The sequence below is a fragment of the Salvelinus namaycush genome, chromosome 20 (genome assembly GCF_016432855.1).
Source record: "Salvelinus namaycush isolate Seneca chromosome 20, SaNama_1.0, whole genome shotgun sequence".
NCBI lineage: Eukaryota > Metazoa > Chordata > Actinopteri > Salmoniformes > Salmonidae > Salvelinus > Salvelinus namaycush.
The window spans coordinates 578,711-598,865 of record NC_052326.1 but is presented as its reverse complement, the minus strand read 5'-3'; the positions used below and the strand labels follow the sequence as shown (position 1 = coordinate 598,865).

Genomic DNA, 20,155 nt, shown 5'->3' with positions numbered 1-20,155 from the left:
CAAGGGTTGTCATATTATTTGACCAGGATGCACTACATCTCGCGCAAATCCCATTTGTTAAGATTTAGTGGTAAATCTAGACTTTATTGGGCCATTCTAGCATATAAGTAGGCTAAAGCAATATATACGGTTAAATTAAAAGGCTATATTTTTATCAGCAGACCTTTATTGTTTCCAATTGCAAATAGCCTTTATAAAATTTAAATAAAGCATGCCTCATTGTACTTCAGGCTATGGCATATCCTGATTTATTTTATTTATGAACTAAGAATTCGGAAACTTCCCTTATATCCATTATTTTATCATATGGTAAGGGTAGTTTGATCTCTTAATTCAAACCTTTCAATACAAACTAAGTCTAAATGTATTTGATGATAACAATATAGATAACAATACAGGCCTATATGCGTTTTTTAACCACTAGCCCATAAATTGGTCGTCTTTATATTTCTTGTAGGTCTAATTGATTTGTGAACAGCCTAGGAATGTTCTGGATAAATAATCGTTTATCTGATGGGCAATAGGCCACAGTCTCTTTTCATTCAAATTATCATCAGTGGAATCTGTTTTTTAAAATGAATTCCTTATAGCCTACCCTATATTCTACATGAGGTGCAGCCTATATATAGCCTACTGAAGACTGCACATTATATTGCATCTTTGAGATGGGATTAATTTATTTGAGTTGATCACTATTCCAGGCTATATAAACTAATCTCTATTACAAAAATGAGTTATTACACTGAATTCATCCTATAATCTCAAATATATGCATGTCTGCAAGCTTCAAACAATTGGCCAGCATGTTATCTGCTTTGTGTAGGACTTTGTCACCGATGAAGAAAAACATGTCACAGCTGGTCGATAGCCTACATAAAGGAGAGTGTGTTATGTGTTATTTGGAATCAGTGACGGCTAGGACAGTTTGCCTTAGAATCCCCACTCTTTTCCTAATAAGTTATCCATCATGAGAAACAAATCCAACTTCTTACAAAAGGATATTTCTCCTCAAGCTTGTTGAAATAAGAACAACTTGATTCAACAAACATGCATATCTGTGTGGTATTGGCAGATCATATACTGCAACCTTTTGTTGTTAATACAGGGACAGTTCATCTTTACATTTTAGTGTCATGCACACATAATTATAGTTGAGTAGTATTGATAGCTATCCCCTTGATAGTCAGTACAGTGACTCTGCCGGCATGTGGCATTGGCAGTCAGCCTCAATGCTCTTATCCTACCATGTCTCCTGTGCTGCCTCCCCTTTAGATCCATGTGAGCACAGCCTGCTGAAAGTGCCAGACCCAGAGTCCATGTAGAGTCTTACCTGAGTAGGTTAAATAAAAGCCAATACATTTATGCCCATTCTGTACATGAGTTTTAGTGTTCCCGGTGTGACAGTTTTTAAAATGTTTTGGTCAGGGTGTTGGTCTGTTTGAGACATGAGGATGTGTTATATTCTAGGTGACCATGGCTGTTCCTGGAGGGACAATGGAAACGCTTGCTGACATTCCACACCATGTGTGGAAGAGCTTGCCCGATGGCCTGAGACTAAGCCCCTCTGCTGTTGATCAAAGTCGTATTGGTGAGTTGAAAATGAGCTGCTTGGGTTTGTTCTAACGTCACATTACTTTTCAGTTTCGTAGATAAGTGATACATGATCGTTTGTTGGTGATAAAATTCCAATAGCAGCAGTGTATCTTACGATAAACAGTGAGTGGTTGTGTGGTTTCTGATTCTGTGGTGTTCGCTGGTGTGGTCTAGGGCCCTGTGTTTTGGTTGATCATGACCTGGATTTCAACCTTCCTTCCAGAAATGATAATTACACCAAAAATGAAAGCAATTGTCTGAGGATGGTGTTGGTCCATCTGACATAAAAATAAAAGGGGAAAGTTTGATGAAAAAGCTTTTAAATAAAGGTTCAAATCCAGGTTAAATGACCAATCAAAACACAGGGCCCTAGGATGAGTGGAGCTCCTGATACTGATGATCATACAGTAACAACAAGTGATCACAAGGGAGAGGATGAACTAGATAAGGTAGTGGAAGTAGAGTACATTATATTTAAAAAAGCATCTCCAGCCTGTCCTGGCATGCCTCAGAGAATCAGAGCATCTTAACACATTTTTAGAAACTGAAAGATTCTCTATATTGCATGGTGAAATTTTGAATTTCATTCCACTCTTTTCCCCAGGTGTCTGGGCCTCTAGGCCGATTCCTAAAGGCAAGAGGTTCGGCCCTTTTGTAGGAGAGAAGAAAAAGAGGTCCCAGGTGTCCAGCAATGTTTACATGTGGGAGGTGAGCAGCAGAGGATAGAGCGATAGCCTCAGATCAACCTTAACACACATCCACAGTACCAGTCAAAAGTTTGGACACACCTACTCATTCCAAGATTTGTCTTTATTTTTACTATTTTCTGCATTGTATAATAATAGTGAAGACATCAAAACTATGAAATAACACCTATGGAATCATGTAGTAACCAAAAAAGTGTTAAACACATCAAAATATATTTGATATTTGATATTCCTCAAAGTAGCCACCCGTTGCCTTGATGACAGCTTTGCACACTCTTGGCATTCTCTCAACCAGCTTCATGAGGTAGTCACCTGGAATGCATTTCAATTAACAGGTGTGTCTTGTTAATTTGTGGAATTTCTTTCCTTAATGTGTTTGAGCCACTCAGTTGTGTTGTGACAAGGTAGGGGTGTTATACAGAAGATAGCCCTATTTGATAAAAGACCAAGTCCATATTATGGCAAGAACAGCTCAAATAAGCAAAGAGAAATGACAGTCGATCATTACTTTAAGACATGAAGGTCAGTCAATCTGGAAAATGTCAAGAACTTTGGAAGTTTTTTCAAGTGCAGTCGCAAAAACCATCAAGCGCTATAATGAAACTGGATCTCATGAGGACCACCACAGGAAAGGAAGGGTGTGATGGTGTGGGGTTGCTTTGCTGGTGAGCTGTCAGTGATTTATTTAGAATTCAAGGCACACTTAACTAGCATGGCTACCACAGCATTCTTCAGCGATACGCCATACCATCTGGTTTGTGCTTAGTGGGACAATAATCAGTTTTTCAACATGACAATGACCCAAAACACACCTCCAGGCTGTGTTAGGGCTATTTGACCAAGAAGGAGAGTGATGGAGTGCTGCATCAGATGACCTGGCCTCCACAATCACCCGACCTCAACCCAATTGAGGTGGTTTGGGATGAGTTGGACCGCAGAGTGAAGGAAAAGCAGCCAACAAGTGCTCAGCATGTGGGAACTCTTTCAAGACTGTTGGAAAAGCATTCCTCATGAAGCTGGTTGAGAGAATGCCAAGACTGTGCAAAGCTGTCATCAAGGCAAAGGGTGGCTACTTTGAAGAATCTCAAATATAAAACATATTTTAATATAACACTTTTTTGGTTACTAAATGATTCCATATGTGTTATTTCATAGTTTTGATGTCTTTACTATTATTCTACAATGTAGAAAATAGTAAAAATAAAGAAAAACCCTTGAATGAGTAGGTGTCCAAACTTTTGACTGGCACTGTAGGTTGTACATATTACAGGCACAGGACACCCTCCCTATTATATATGCTGTTATCCATTTTCATACATACATTTGAAAGAATATTCGCTCGATAACCAAGATGTCCTCTGTAGGCGTATTTTCCAGCCAGGGGCTGGATGTGTGTGGATGCCACAGACCCCATGAAGGGGAACTGGCAACGGTATGTAAACTGGGCTAACTCCACTCAAGAACAGAACCTTTTCCCCATGGAGATAAACCGAGCCATTTACTACAAAGTGTTACGGGTAAGTTAGACATTTAGTCTCACTGGTAAAATGTTATTCTCATTCAGTTGATCACTAAAGCAGAGTGATGGGATGGTTTGCTATTTAGGTATGTGAATTAGAGCTGGGCAATATGGACAAAAAATCCAGATTGGGATAAATTACTTGAATTGATGCAATAACGATGAATAGAATATGTTTATAATAATTAATGTGCACCATAGTTACATTTTTTTTTCATTTAAACTACTACTACTAGTTTTGATCAATTGTCCCATTAACTATCACCCATATAAGCAAAGTTATTTAATTTAAAGCTTAACATTTCTCTAGTATGGGCTACTTATCGTAATGAACGATATCAGCAAAATGCCTGCGATAAGTGATCTGTATGGTCAGATTCGATCATTTGCGGTTTATCATCCCAGCTCTAATGTGAATCTCGAGTATTGGCTATTTAGATTCTTATTAAAGGGGCAATCAGTTGCTACATCCATTTTTGGACTAATAAATTAATGATATGTACCTATTGATTCTTGAAGAATATAACGTATATAACTTATAAATGCCCCATTAGCTTAGTTTAGCTGTCGTAACCCATCAGAATCTAAAATGGAAGCTTGTTGTGATCCAATGTTTGTAAAGAAAGTAAATGTCAACAAACACTATATAGCCTCAAAACATGGTTAAAGCGATCATTGTTGTCATGGATGGTTAGTCCTGGCATCCATAGCTCTGTCTATGAATTTGAGAGTGCTTACATTTGTCCTGCCCCAACCCTCAGCTTTTTACTGAAAATAGGGGTGGGAAAAGCTTTGTTAGTGTTTCATCAGCTGATTGCTGCTTTAAAGCCAAATGAGAGAATTACAACCTTTTGGTCTTTGCTATGTTTACCATTGTAAGTACCTCTTTCTATAATTCATGCACATTTTAAATGTTTATGTTATCTCTCGTATACTTGGGTAGGCTAATAAATAATTAACATAAAAATAATTACATTTTACATTTTAAAATACCGTTTACCACCCAACTACCATAGCTACCAAAATGTCAAGACCTAACATTCCTGTTGTTGGACTCTGACTTGACAGACACGACAGGGGCCCAAATATTTCGTCCTGTCTTTTAGCAAACATGTCTCTGATTGGTTCCCACTCTCCTCTTTCCTTGTAACAGCCAATTGGGCCAGGGGATGAGCTGCTGGTGTGGTACAATGGGGAAGACAACCCTGAGATAACAGCTGCATTAGAGGAAGAAAGAGGCAGCAGTCTGAGCAAGAAAAATTCACCCAGGGCAAAGCGAGGTAAGGCGTACACCCCTACAATAAAACAAATCCTGTCATACATTTTGCAGGAGATTATTCACCAACCTATTCGATACGGTAGTTCGCAGTGGGTAGCAGCAGTCGAAGAAAATGGTATTTATGCCATTTCAAAGTTTAATTCTTGATAGCATGCTAGCTAGCTTAGCTAACTGTAGCGAGGTTTTGATGCAGTTCATTTTTCCTTCCAAACTTTCAATCTCAGAAAGTTAGCTACTTTTATATTACTGTTAATTCGTATAAAAGAGTGTGATTGCAGCTAAATTGGTAGCTATTATGTAACAACACAGGCAGTACGTCACTGTCAACATTAGCTAGTCAGCTAAATAAATCAGAATAATAAGTTAGCTAGCTAACTCATCATGTCGTTTTATATGACGCGTCCTTTCCAAATTTACAACTCAGTTGCGAGCCACGTTATCTGATCGGTTGATTACATTAGAGACTTACCTATATTTAAAAGGTACCCAACTAGTTAGTTATGTTACAAAGCTGGCAGGTTATGGATTTCATAGTCTGATCTGTTTGTTTCGATCGGACCTGTCAATCCAGTTCAGGTAGCTAGCAGGCTAAATCAAGCCCGGACGTGCCAGACAACCCGTACAGGGAAGATGGCAAGCGCTGGCTTTGTGTTTAGCAAATGGCTAACTGATCAAAACAGGGCCGTTGTGATAATGGGAAAAAGGAGCTAGGTATATGTCATACATGTGTTGTAAACCCTTAACGTAAGCTACATCTAGCCAGCTACCCACTGTTAGCTAGCTGGATAAGTTATCAATTTTGTCTGTACCATCGCAAGGACTATATGCTTGCCCTGAAAATAAACACGCTTTGTTTTAGTTTTTCGATGTAACCAAGACTACTTAGCTGAACGGTTAGATATTTTGTTAATTTCCCCAGGTAAGTGTGAGCTCTATTTTCATTTGGCCTAGGGAGGGTAGCTAGCTATTCAGCCAAAACCAATGCAAAGTTGAGGTAGTGCAGACTAGGCCCTGGATGAATGCAGTTGCACAAGCTCTGAAGTCCCACCCTTCCTTTCTCAACAATACTAAACCTTCAGATTGAGTTGCATTTTCCATAATTATCTTTTGATTTAGGCTAGCTGCTAGAATGAAATCCATAGAATTTGAGACATTTTTTCTCCATGTAATTGGCCTAGTGTTTATTTTTCAATATGAAGGAAAATGTTAGTGTTGGTGGTATATCCACAGTCGCTACTGTATGTCTGTCTATATGTGGTGTAGGCCTATGCATGCAACCCTTGTCTGTTTTTGAATTTGCAGTAGGATTTGTTGACTCAGTGAGATGTTAGAAGTCTCAACATTCTGAGTTGTGTAATATTGAGATTGAGCATGCTTGTCATTCATCTGCAATCCCTCTATGCTAAATTATATTAGAATATCTGTATCAAATGCACAACAATAAGTGGGTACTTCGGGTAGAAAGCCTAAATGCTAGCAACATTTCAATACTTGTTTCCAAGCACTCAAACTTGTTACATTTTCTGACACCCATTTGAGTGTCACAGTTTTTATTTTGCAGAATGTATTTGACCATGCTTGTCAGATGACTGAGCTGTAGCATGTGTTTCTGTGGCATGAATCAGGCTTTGTAGACCATGCCAGATTACCTTCTTGTCACAGCAACTCCAGTGATGACTGGGTGCTAGCCCAGTCTCTTGAGGCAGGCTGAGATTAAAACTTAAAATGGTCTCCTGCCTAGGGCCATAAATACCACAATGATGAGCCATTCCATAATTCACTTCACATTTGTGTGTTCATTATGTAGCCAAGACGAGCGTTTTATTCTTGAAATATTCAGAATGAGGGCATCAAGGCTGTTAAAAGTAATTTTGGCCAGCAATTTTATTTTAATGTATTGGACTCTTAACAGACTTTTTAACCCGCAGCAGCTTGTAAAAAAAACAAAACATTGTTAATATTCAAAGAAAATTTTACATAAGCACACGTGGTACTTGACCTACATTTTTCAGATCCTGTTCAGCAGTCATATCTTGCTTTGCTTTCTGTTAGCCACATTTTAATGTTATGAGTTTGTAATTACACGTAGTTTTAAGTGCCAACCAATACGCAGCACAGTTGTGAGTGGAGGTGTGAAAGGAATTAGTGCACTTCCCCCGCTAGATGTTTACTCATCTGAAAATCTCCTTTTCTAATAGTGGATTTACTTACATAGAAGTAGTCCAATGTCAACTTTTTGAAATAATAATTCCACAATTTACCAGTATTGCTTTGGTGTGAAATGGTTTATTTGAGTTTAGCTAATGTTTGTTGGTTGATGTGTGCTTTCCCCCTTAGCCAGAAGAAAGCTGTTGGAGGGAGCCAGACAGGCTGGTTTGGGTGCATTCCGTGGGCCCAGGCAAACAGGCGTAACCAAACCTATTGTCAGAGAGATGTGGGACACAGAGGAAGGTTAGTAGTTCTCCCATTATTATGGATATTTGTTTCATTTGGGGAGTCAGTTGAGGTGTTAGTAGGGCTGTGGCGGTCATGACATTTTGTCAGCCAATTATTGTCATGCAAAAGACTGCCGGTCTCACGGTAATTGACCGTTAATTAACATAAACAAGTTTAGCATCTCCAGGCCTCCATGCATACCAGCTGCGTTCAAGCCACTGATGTGCACCTTTGGAACATCTACAGGTAAAATGTTGATGGTCTCCCTAGTGGCGCGGTGGTCTAAGACACTGCATGGCAGTGTGCCACTAGAGATTCTGGGCTCGAGTCCAGGCTCTGTTGCAGCCGGCTGCGACCGGGAAACCCATGGGTCGGCACACAATTGGCCCAGCGTCGTCTGGGTTAGGGGAGGGTTTGGCCGGCAGGGATGTCCTTGTCCCATCACACACTAGCGACTCCTGTGGCGGGCCGGGCGCAGTGCACGCTGACACGGTTGCCAGGTGCACAGTGTTTCCTCCGACACATTGGTGCGACTGGCTTCCGGGTTAAAGTGGGCATTGTGTCAAGAATTTGCAGTATGATTTGGTTGGTATGGTTGGGTCGGGTTTCGGGTCGGTTTCGGAGGACGCACGGCTCTCGACCTTCGCCTCTCATGAGTCCGTACGGCAGTTGCAGCGATGATACAAATCTAACTACCAATTGGATACCACGAAATTAGGGAGAAAAAGGGGTAAAACAAATATATAATAAAATTAATAATACACCATCACAATAAATCCATTGTTTATTTTAGACCTAAAGAAACTTTATGATATGAATAAAATGTATTTTAGAATAACAGAATATGAATTGGCCAACTATGTTTTCTGGCTATGCTCCATGCCATAGGCTGTAGGCTTGTTCATTTAGCTGAAAAGATATGCTTGTAAGTCCCATGCCATTATTTTATATTATATGATTTTATAGTAAGAAGAATATAATTGAACTTACCTGAAATGATATTTTTCCCATTCCGGAGCAAGTGTGCATGTGAAGTGGCTATGTTCAGTGTAAAAAGTGATAATTTTTAACAGGTCCTATATGCTAGGTTTAGAGTTACTTGGGAACTTTACTTGCGAATGATACAAACCTCAGAATGTCCTAGAAATCAAAACCTATATGGGCTGCATGATGTGACTATAGTCTATTGATGATAGAGAAAGTTGGGGAAAAAGCTTGCGCTCTGTTCCTTGCATCAGGCTGCATAGCTGTTCTCTCAAGTGAACATATTTTCACCCATCATACTATTCTGAATTGAATCTTGTATTTACTGATATGTCAAATTAGTTTCGATTTAGAATGGCCTATTTATCAAATGGGCAGGAACAGGGGGGAAAAGACATGGCATCTGTATGCACTCAAATAGGGAATGGTGGCCTCGATCTTTCCCGCCAGTCTGTTTTTCAATGATGCCTGGTAGGCTACTTTGGTTTTATAGCTGAGCATGTGCGTAATATGAGCAGCTGAGGGATACATTTCCCTCCACACATCAACCACTGTTTGAGGAGCATGGTCTCCCTGTGCGACAGGTGATATTCCACCCGAACTCTGTATGCCATGGGCTCTCCAACCCTCTTCCTGCACCACCTACCCAGTGCTTAATTTGGGAAAACAAGTCAAATCTGTTCGGGAACATTGTTAGTAACATGTTTTCGCTAACAAAATATATTTGACTAAACTGTTGATAGCCAGTCTGCACGCTTGAGAAAGGAATAAAGGAGACAGGGAGGAGATGGAAACACATGGTGGTGAGATTCTGTAGCTAAAGGTAATATCATCCTATTCATGATGAAAATCTAAAAAACTACTAGGCTATTCAAAATCATATAGAAATTCACTATAATTGTAAGCGAACTGTAAGCAGCCCTGCACAATCAATAAACCAACAGCATCGCCTAGGGCTGTGGTTCCCAAACTTTTTATAGTCCCGTACCCCTTCAAACATTCAACCTCCAGCTGCGTACCCCCTCTAGCACCAGGGTCAGTGCACTCTCAAATGTTTTTTTTTTTTTGCCATCATTGTAAGCCTGCCACACATACACTATACGATACATTTATTAAACATAAGAATTAGTTAGTTTTTGTCACAACCCGGGTCGTGGGAAGTGACAAAGAGCTCCAGGGCACATATAATAATAATAATCAGTCATTTTGCTCTTTTATTTAACCATCTTACATATAAAAGCTTTTGTTCATCAAAAATGGAATAACTCACCACAGGTTAATGAGAAGGGTGTGCTTGAAAGGATGCACATAACTCTGCAATGTTGGGTTGTATTGGAGAGAGTCTGTCTTAAATTATTTTCCACAGTCTTTGCCTGTATTTAGTTTTCATGCTAGTGAGGGCCGAGAATCCACTCTCACTTAGGTACGTGGTTGCCAAGGCAGGATACTCAGAGTGCAGCCCAATCCAGAAATCTGTCAGTTGCTTCTGATTAAATAACATTTTCACAGAACCGCTTGTTGCAATTTCGATAAGGCTTTCTTGTTCAGTTATCGGTAAGTGGACTGGAGGCAGAGCATGAAAGGGATAACGAATCCAGTTGTTTGTGTCGTCCGTTTCGGGAAAGTACCTGCTCACACAGGTGCTTTGCTATATCACATTTGACATTGTCCGTAAGCTTGAGTTAATTTGCACTCACAAAATCATGATGGAAAGACCTGTGTGTTGTCCTTGTTAATGAAGAGCTCCAACTTCTTAATCTGCTCCAACTCCTCAATTTTGTCCCGCACATTGAATATATTTTGCGGAGAGTCCCTGTAATCGTTGTTTCAGATCATTCAGGCGAGAAAAAACATCATCCAGATAGGCCAGTCGTGTGAGAAACTCGTCATCATGAAAACGGTCAGACAAGTGAAAATGATGGTCAGTAAAGAACTTTAAGCTTGTCTCTCAATTTAAAAAAAACGTGTCCATACTTTGCCCCTTGATAACCAGCGCACTTCTGTATGTTGTAAAAGCGTGACATGGTCGCTGCTCATATCATTGCATAATGCAGAAAATACACGAGAGTTCAGGGGCCTTGCTTTAACAAAGTTAATGATTTTCACTGTAGTGTCTGAAACATCTTTCAAGATGTCCGGCATTCCTTTGTCAGCAAGAGCCTTGATGCTGCAGTGTACCCAAGTGGCATCTGGAGCAACTGCTTCCACGCGTGTTACCACTCAACTATGCCTCCCTGTCATGGCTTTTGCGCCATCAGTACAGGTACCAACATGAGCAGCAGCTACTTTTGGCTACATATGGACCGTTAGTGGAATTCCCGCGAGAGAGTAACACTTAATGTGATTTGATGTTCAGTATTTGACGAGGCTACCTGTATTTGACATTGTGTTGTTATTTCGCTGAACACTAGATGGTTTAATTGTATTTTTGGCAGTGAAATGAGTCTACTCATACTCAGAAAAAAAAACTCGCCCAAAAGTATAGCCCCGTTGGAAAATATAAATGGACTGTTTGAAAATGTGAAGAAAAGTCAAATATTTAGCGTACCCCCGACGGCATTGCGCATACCCCAGTTTGGGAATACCTGACCTAGGGCTAGACGTTTTCCCCCAGACTCATGGATAGAACGTTTGGAGCGTAGCATAAGGTAACCAGTCCATCCAGTATGCATAATGATACAGTCCACACTCAAAGGTGATTACTAGAATGCATTTCATTTTGGAGTATAGGTTGCTTGACCAATTATGTACCAAAGACCTCTTAAATCAGTTTTGTTTCATGTGTTTCCTGCCATGCGTAATATGCAGTAGGCGATGTATTGTATAACAGCACAATCATATTTTGATTTAGTTTTTTGGGGGGGGGGAGGCTTGTGCTCGGGCTCATTCATAAGCTCTAATATGTGTATGGGTATTATGAATTAGTAACCACCTTCGAAAGAGTTGTCCATTTTGTAGTTAGACTTTGAAACAACATCCACAACGACCCTGTTTTACACTCAGTTTCAACCTGCTGTTGAACTTCTCTCTTCAAGATGACCAGATGAAATTGTATTTGTCACATACACATGGTTAGCAGATGTTAATGCGAGTGTAGCGAAATGCTGAGTTTTAAAAGGATGATGCGGTTTTGATGACCAGTGTTTATGATTTTCTATTGCATTTGCATTGATGACAGAGGGGTTAGAGGGACAATAGAGTGGTGAGAACCAGGATATTAGTACCTGTTGGTCGTTAGGGTCCTACCAACGCATGACCTGAGTGCATAAGGAGATTACCGTGACTCAACGGTCATGTGGCATTTTACTGCAGTCGTTAGTGGCGGCAATACGGTCACCGCAACAGCCCTAGGTATAAGCTAGCTAAATCCTGTTATTCATGTATTTCAACCATTTCAGCTGTACTCTTCTCTTAAAATTAATTTTTTCACATTTAAATGATGTAACTAACTGTTGTTGTTCTGCTGTTGTTGTAGGTCCAATTGAGGAAGATGAGAGACTCTCCCCATCACCAGGGCCTTCCAAGGGGACTCGGGAGAGCTCCCCCATGGGGAGGAACGGCCTCTCTCAAGCCCATTTCATCTCAGCAGCAATGAGAGGGGAAGCGGAGGAGGATGATGAAGAGGAAGACCCAGGGCATCTGCAGCAGCCGCTGTCGCTGACACAGCAGAGTGCTCAGTCTGCTACTGAAGCTGAGCCAGAGGAGAGGAGTGAGCAGCCTGATCTGCCACTAAGCCATAGCAGCCCAGTTGAGGAGGGGCCTGGGAGCCTTCAGCATGACACTGAGACTGCCTCATCCTTACCAAGGGCTGAACCAGAGGCAGACCCTGACCCTGACCCTGACCTGGAAGGTGACCCCCACGGAGAGGAGTCCCATCCCTGCCAGCACTGCGAGCGCCATTTCTCCACCAAACAGGGCCTGGAGCGCCACACACACATCCATGCCACCGCAAACCAGCAAACGCACACATTCAAATGCCGTTATTGTGGCAAGTCCTTCGGCTCGCAGGTGGGGCGGCGGCGGCACGAGCGGAGGCATGAGAACGGGCCAAAAAACAAAGGCCAAAGGCCTGGCTCACTAGCTGGGACTGCTACTTTACTCACTCCTCTGGGGCAGGCTGGTGGTTCGAGCCCAGACTGTGGCACTGTCTCTGGCCACTATGTTGTCAGGGGCTCCCCTGTCCCTGGAGGACCTATGGGGATCCTTGAGGTTGTGAGGAAGGACCCTGCGGCTGAGAGTGATCGGCCGTTTATCGTGGATGAGAATGGAGAGACAAAGGAGCTTCATCCTTGCAAGTACTGTAATAAGGCTTTCGGCACTCACACCAACATGCGCAGACACCAGCGCAGAATCCACGAGCGCCACTTACTGCCCAAGGGTGTCCGCAGGAAAGGCATGCTGCTGCAGGAGAGCCCATCTCAGCAGCAGCTGCATCACCTGCCTGAACAGTCCCCTCGTGTCAGCCCACCCCTCGTCTATGTGCCCAGTGCAGACACTGAGGATGAGGGGGACCGAGAGGAGTACATGGTCGACATATCCAATAACATCTCAGAGAATCTCAGCCTGTACATCGACGGCAAGATCCTGTCCGCTAGTTCAGTCAGCGGCTGTGAGGTGATCGAAGTGGACTCCAGTTCTGCAGCACTGTTTGGTCTCGACGCAGTGGTCATCAGCGCCAGTCAGATCAGTCAGGCTCTCAAAGTGGATGCCAGGACATGTGCTGTGAGGCAGGTCTCGAATCTCGGCCAGCCCATGTCGAAAAGGAGAACGTCGACACCCCCGCTCATGCCAAGTCTTAAAATGGAGTCTGAAACTGGGTCCTCTTCCGCCTCCTCTTCCTCCTCCACGTCTTCCTCATCCGCCTTGTTGGTGGGAAGTGTCTTCCCTCAGTCCTCAGACTCATTAGCATTTCAAAAGGAGAAAACGATCTATCTGTCTCCTAAGCTCAAACAGCTCCTCCAGACTCAGACAGACAGTCAGAAACCTGCCATCGCCCTGATGGCAGAGAGGCACAGATTAGCTCCCCCTCTCTCCGTTACGTCTCTACCTGCAGCCTCAGGCAGGTTCAAGAGAAGAACAGCTTCCCCCTCCTCATCTCCACAGCTCAGCCCTGCGCTGAAAGCAAACGGCTGTAAGAACGAGGCTGGGGTCTCGTCGTACACCCTCAAGGTGCCAAATCTGGAGACCCTGGGCATGTCCCCTGCCTGGAGTCTGTCCAGCAAGGAGGAGAGGGACACACTGAGTCCCAGCGGGAAGAACGGGTGCAGCTGGTCTGCCTCTCGGACCGGAGGGAACTCGTGTAATCAGCAGCCCTTGGATCTGTCCAGCGGCATCAGTAAGAGGAGGGACAGCTTCAACAAGACTCCCGGGGAGGTAGTGCTGGATTTAAGCATGAGTCGGAAGAGTACAGCAGAGTCTAAGGGAAGTCCATCTCCGGCACAGCCCCCCACCAAGAAGAAGAAGCCCAACACCAGCATGCTAGAGAAGGTGTTGATGAACGAGTATGCCGGCTTAAACCCAGCAGAAGAGGAAGGCTCTTCTCCCCTGGGAAGCCCAGATTCTCAGTATACTGCAGGCAGTGGTACAGGCACCGCTTCTCACAGTCCCTCTTCCAATCTGCCCTCTGAATCAGTCCATCCCTCTCCCCCCTCTCTAACGCCCGTCACGATGAACCCCTCCTCCCCTTGCGGCTCCAGCCTGACCTCTCCAACGCCACCTCCCCCTGTCCTACCCACCATGCCCTCACCAGACTGCCCTACGCTCAGCTCTCTCCCTGTCCTCTCCCACAAAATGTCCCCCAGATCTATCGACCAAGGTGAGGACGAGCCAGTTTGCGTATCGAACTCTACCACAGCAGAGACAATGTTAGCTGCAGTAAGTAACAGTTATGGAGATGAGGAACATATCAATAAGCCAATAGACTCCAATCCAGATCCTCTTACCAGGGAAGCTATTTCAAGCCCCTCTACGGAGCCCTCCTTGGTATCTGATGCTGTCGCTCTGAGTCTGTCCTCAACACAATCGAAACCTGCTAGGAGTGGGAACCAAAGTTTGCTGGATGTCCAAGTGAATCAAGACCTGGAACCGATTATTACTGAGGGACAGGAGAAATCCCAATGCTCTGAACTCCCTGTATTATCATCCGTAACAGAATCCCTCCTCTCTGCCTTGTCGACCTCGCCTGCTGCCATATCGGATATCCCAGCTCCACCAGCGGTCTCCCCGCCATCTCTCTCTAGCACTGTGATTAAAGTGGAGCCCCAGCACAGTGATCAGCTGGCTGACTTAGTCCTTTCTCCTTGTGGCACAGGGTCTTCACCTCTGTCTGCTGCTGCTGACAAACCCTCGTCGTTGTCGGAGGAGGAGGAAGAGGGATCGCCGCCAGAGCCCTTCAGTAAGAGCTTTGTGTGTAATGTATGTGAGGACCCCTTCCGCTCCATCAAAGAGCTCAGTCGGCACATCCTAGAGCACGCCGCTGAGTGGCCCTACAAGTGTGAGTTCTGCGTGCAGCTGTTCGGGAACGCCCCTGCTCTGCTGGAGCACCGCACGGCTCTCCACGGCGTGGGACGCATCTTTGTCTGCTCCGTCTGCTCCAAGGAGTTTGCCTTCCTCTGCAACCTCCAGCAGCACCAGAAGGACCTGCATCCCAGCCAGCCGTGCACTCACACTGCGGTGGAGAACGGCAAGCCCAGGCCACAGAACTACACAGACCCAGCCAGGGCCAAAGAGGAGAGTAACACCTCCTCAACCGTAGCCACAGGGCCTGAGTCCTCTCCTGAAGCTGCTTCCTCCCAGGGGGTCTCTGATGTGAAGGAGGAGCAGCCTGATACTAACGGGAAGCATGAGGAGGATGGACTGGAGGACCCAACTGAAGAGCTGTACACTACTATAAAGATCATGGCTTCTGAGGGAGGCAAGCCTAAAGGCCCAGACGTACGCCTGGGCATTAATCAACACTACCCCAGTTTCAAGCCACCCCCCTTCCCCTACCACAACCGCACCGCTGCAGGCTCGGTGGCCTCGGCCACCAACTTCACTACCCACAACATCCCCCAGACATTCAGCACTGCCATCCGCTGCACCAAATGCGGCAAGAGTTTCGACAACATGCCCGAGCTGCACAAGCACATACTAGCCTGTGCCAACGCCAGTGATAAGAGGCGGTACACTCCCAAGAAGAACCCCATCCCTCTCAGACAGATAGTGAAGCCCCAGAACGGCTCTCTGTCGCCTGCCTCTGCTGCCAACGCAGGGCACAACGCCTTCCGCATAATGGGCCAACCCAAGAGGCTCAACTTCAACCAAGAACTGCCTGGCAAAACCAAGATGAGTTCCCTCAGTAAGAAGAAGAACCAGCTGGTTCAGAAGGCCATCGCTCAGAGGAATGAGACTGTAGCTACTGTTAAGGCCCCTAGCCAGGTTAAAGAGGAGGAGCCGCAAGAGCAGGAGGTCCACGTATGCCCTCACTGCAGCAGAGAGTTCACCTACCCTGCCAGCCTCAGTAAACATATAGCAGGCAGCTGTCCCATGAAGCCGGTCTCTAAAAAGGCCAAAAGGGGAGCCGCAACAGAGGCAACACCAGCTGTAGACATAAACATGAGCCTTCGACGGAGAACCACAGACTCTGAGATCCAGCAGCCAGAGCCGGCTGAGCCGGTTCCCAAAACACTTAGCAAAACTCGGGCTCGCAACTCTGGACCTGGCCCTGCGGAGGCTGAGGCCCCACCACCGGTGGGTAAAGGAAAGATGGCTGCCACACAGGTGTGCACCAAGAGGCCAGCCTCTTTCCCAGCTGCCACAGTTTCTCTCAGCAAGAAAAGTAAAAAAGGCAAAGTTCAATCGTTACCCCCCACCCCGTTGCCCTCCGAGAGTCCCAGTGACTCTTCGCCGCGGCCAGCAGCTCAGACAAAGCAACGCATGGGCAAGGAAGTGCCACCCAAGAAGGGAGCGGAGGTGAAATCGCCCCCACAGCAGCAGTCTCAGGTGCCGCCTAAGAAAGAACGGTTCTCTCTGAGAGCGAGGGAGAGAGCTGTTGGGCCGGTGACTCGGAGCCTGCAGATAGCCAACACTGCAGCTCCTGTGGAGGTGAAAACAGAGGACCTCTCCAGCCAGGAGCCTGAACAGACCCAGGTAAGGTTACTTTCAAACAGTGTCCAGTCTCAGCCCATGTAGACGTATTGCCTAATTAATTCATACCAAGTTACTTTTAAATCAACATTCACACAATAATTTGTGTCTTAGAGAACACTTTCAACACAACGTGGTTCTATTTATCAGGTTCTGTGTTGCACTTCAAGGTAGAGAAGACGTATCTCTGTAGCTGATACTTGTTGTCTCTTGTCTTCCAGGAGTACTTGCTGAAATGAGCCAGGTAGAGAAATGTGGATTCTGAGGATTAAGAAGTCCCTGGCTAGGAGGATGTCGCTGTGCTGACTCTCCTCTGGTGAGAAACTCTGGCCTTCCCAATGATCTGACAGACAGACAGGAGGATCTGGAGGTGGGCTGATTCCATTACAGGACAACATGTACTCTGCTCTCTACTCCCGTCACATCACATGCTGTGTTGGCTGAACAGAGGGAGGGGCGCCGCTCTCTACATCACTCTCTGTGAAATGAGCCTGGGACAGGGTGCAGATTTCTAAACACAAAAAAAGAAAGGATTAAACAGACTATTAATGACAATGAATAAATATAATATATATATTGTAAGTCATAACTTGACTCGTAACATTGATGTTGGGGTTCCGTAACGGTTAAAAGCTGATATTGCAAATGGCAATCATTTATATCCGTTCACAAAACTGGTCTGGTGTTTCTTTTTGCTCCGTTTCCATTGTTCGGTGGTTGTTGTTGAATCCTCCCGTCTCTTAATGCATGTGCTGAATCCAGCTGACAGAGACCTGTCCCTTGTCTGCGTGTCTGTCTCCATGTCCTGCACCTACTCTAATTCATACAAATGATTTGCAAATGAATATGTATGTTTGATTTCACGCAGTGCTCCGTTGAGAATGCATTGTAGAATATCTCTTCGTTGGCTTCCTGACGAAAATAGAAATCAGCCAAGATAAAACGGAACTGTTTTCAACTGTAGAAATGGGTTGTCAGAAACAGCGTGTCCCGTGTGTGTGTATGCGTTCAAATGTGCGTATGGGTAGGCTTGCACCTTATGTGTGGGCTGACAACCGTTGTCCCCTTGATCTCAAAGTTGCGATGTCTGTTTGCTCTCCGGCATGTTTTCCTTATGTTGCTTATCAGAGGAGTACCAGCAGGGCAACCTGCCGCAACCAGAACAATGCAGCCGTACACCTCTGACAGTTAGTTCCCTGGGAAAGGGATGGGGGAAGATGACACATGCCTTCCACATTGAAAATGTGTGTGTGTGTGGGGGGGGGCAAGAAACACTGCCACTTATCCAGTTTATTGACATTGTGGATTTCTCAGAGGCTTACATTTTTATTGATGTGTCATACATAGTTATAAGTAGTCTTGTCTGAAAGCACTTTAAAAAACAACATCTGCCAAACTGTTTTGATTTGATCGGTATGAATCCTTGAATGATTTGGGTTCAAATGTGAAGAATGGAATGTGGAGATCTCTATTACATATGACTGAGAACTGGGTTGCCTCAGAAAGTCAGTGAAATATAGTCGTTGGAATATTGCCCTCGTTTAAGACTCCCTGTAGATTGAGCAATTTTGAATAGTTCCCCAGACTTGATTTCATCTGTATGATGTAATCAAATGCATTAATCTGAAATATGTAGCGGCGGTGATCGTGTGCGGAGGATTGCCCCCCCAAAAATCCGCTGTGATGATGTTTGGAAATATTTCAAAAAGGTTTGAGAATTGGAATCATGGCTGTAGAAGGGGAGAGCAGAAGCCACTGTGTTCCAGTAATAAGGATGGCCTTGAAAAGTTGCTTCAGTTATGTTCCTTGCAGCTGCAAACATGCCGCAGTAAGGTCATTTGATTGCTGGTTATTTCTGTAGTCAAGGGTGGCTGGGAGGTTGTGTATCTTCTTCAATGTCATCTATATGTAGGCCTATTACATGTTATAACATACTTTGACAAAGTATTGTACTTTTGATTATGATTAGTCCCAATCTATCCCATGATGTGTTATATAGAGGAATTCTCATGTCCCTGTTTACAATGCTCACCCCACTGTTGCTCCTTCTGGACCATCTGCCTTTTAGAGCTGAGGTAGAGGAGAGGGATATGACTCAAGTGCTTGTAGCATGTTTGAAAAAAAATGTAATTGAACCATATATATATATATATATTATAAAGCTAATTTATGATATTTCCGTTGCCTTCCTGCATCGGTATTCCTGATAATTCTCTTCGGAGTGAAATTAATGGAGAATCTTCTAATATATGTTTGAGGATGAATGAACAAAGACATATCCCTGTTGACCTCATTATGTAAAACATATTGTTCTAATTGATATATTAAAGCCTTTTTTCAATTTGCCGTCTGTGCTGCCATGTATGATTTAATATGTTTTGGTTATGTCCTTTTTAACTTTAGTCATCGTACTTTCGGGCATCTGTTTTGAGCCAGAGATTTGCTAATCTTGGCATATGGTGGTGAGTATTTAGGCCTATTTGGGAGGCATAGTGATATGTCGAACAGTAATTATGGACCGTCTGACTGAAATGTAATCTATTTTATAAACACTGATACACTGCTTATACAGTGCCTTCAGAAAGTATTCAGACCCCTTGACTTTTTCCCCATTTTGTTACGTTAGACCTATTCCAAAATGTATAAAATGTTTCTTTTTCTTATCAATCTACACACAATACCCCCATAATGACAAAGAAAAAACAGGTTTTTAGAAATGTTTGCTAATTTATAAAAAATGTCAAACTCTGTCATGTTTACATAAGTAGTCAGACCCTTTACTCAGTACTTTGTTGAAGCAGCTTTGGCAGCGATTACAGCCTCGAGTGTTCTTGGGTGTGACGCTACAAGCTTGGCAGCGAATTATGTTTTTCATGATCTGAGAGTCCTTTAGGTGACTTGTCAAACTCCAAGCGGGCTGTCATGTGCCTTTTACTAAGGAGTGGCTTCCGTCTGGCCACTGGAGCTCTGTCAGAGTGACCATCGGGTTCTTGGTCACCTCCCTGACCAAGGCCCTTCTCCCCGGATTGCTCAGTTTGGATGGGCGGCAGCTCTAGGAAGAGTCTTGGTGGTTCCAAACTTCTTCCATTTAAGAACGATGGAGGCCACTGTATTCTTGGGGACTTTCAATGCTGCAGAAATGTTTTGGTACCCTTCCCCAGATCTGTGCCTTGACACAATCCGGTCTTGGAGCTCTACAGCCAATTCCTTTGACCTCATGGCTTGGTTCTTGCTCTGACGTGCACTGTCAACTGTGGAACCTTATATAGAAGGATAACATTTTGTAGAAACCTGTTTTCGCATTGTCATTATGGTGTACTGTGTTTAGACTGAGGGGCATTTAAAAAACAACAACATTTAATCCACTTTAGAATAAGGCTGTAACGTAACAAAATGTGGAAAAAGGGAAGGGGTCTGAATACTTTTCGAATGTGTTTGTGTCGAGGTAAGACTGCGGTATGACAAGTGGATTGATGACGCTACTTCAGTAAGATGGGAAGTGGTCATCCC

At 44.1% G+C, this 20,155-nt stretch overlaps 2 protein-coding genes across 2 annotated transcripts in view; both read left to right on the top strand.

Moving 5' to 3' along the window:
• Nucleotides 1-1,473: 1,473 nt before the first annotated feature.
• On the top strand, nt 1,474-18,991 carry LOC120065535 (PR domain zinc finger protein 2-like). The gene is made up of 7 exons (XM_039016605.1): nt 1,474-1,588; nt 2,198-2,301; nt 3,665-3,817; nt 4,973-5,099; nt 7,436-7,549; nt 11,994-16,648; nt 16,867-18,991. Exons 1-7 carry the CDS (start codon nt 1,474-1,476, stop codon nt 16,882-16,884), a joined length of 5,286 nt encoding a protein of 1,761 aa, XP_038872533.1. The 3' UTR covers nt 16,885-18,991.
• LOC120064940 (kazrin-like) overlaps nt 16,935-20,155 on the top strand; it is a 152,069-nt gene continuing 148,848 nt past the window's right edge. The window contains exon 1 of the mRNA XM_039015540.1: nt 16,935-17,015. The gene's annotated coding sequence lies outside the window, so the exon portion shown is untranslated. The remainder of the gene's footprint in view (nt 17,016-20,155) is intronic.

Coding starts and splice junctions, on each gene's coding strand:
- LOC120065535 (XM_039016605.1), top strand. CDS start 1,474: ATGGCTGTTCCTGGAGGGACAATGGAAACGCTTGCTGACATTCCACAC. Junction 1,589..2,197: donor TGTTGATCAAAGTCGTATTG/GTGAGTTGAAAA, acceptor TCTTTTCCCCAG/GTGTCTGGGCCTCTAGGCCG. Junction 5,100..7,435: donor TTCACCCAGGGCAAAGCGAG/GTAAGGCGTACA, acceptor TTTCCCCCTTAG/CCAGAAGAAAGCTGTTGGAG.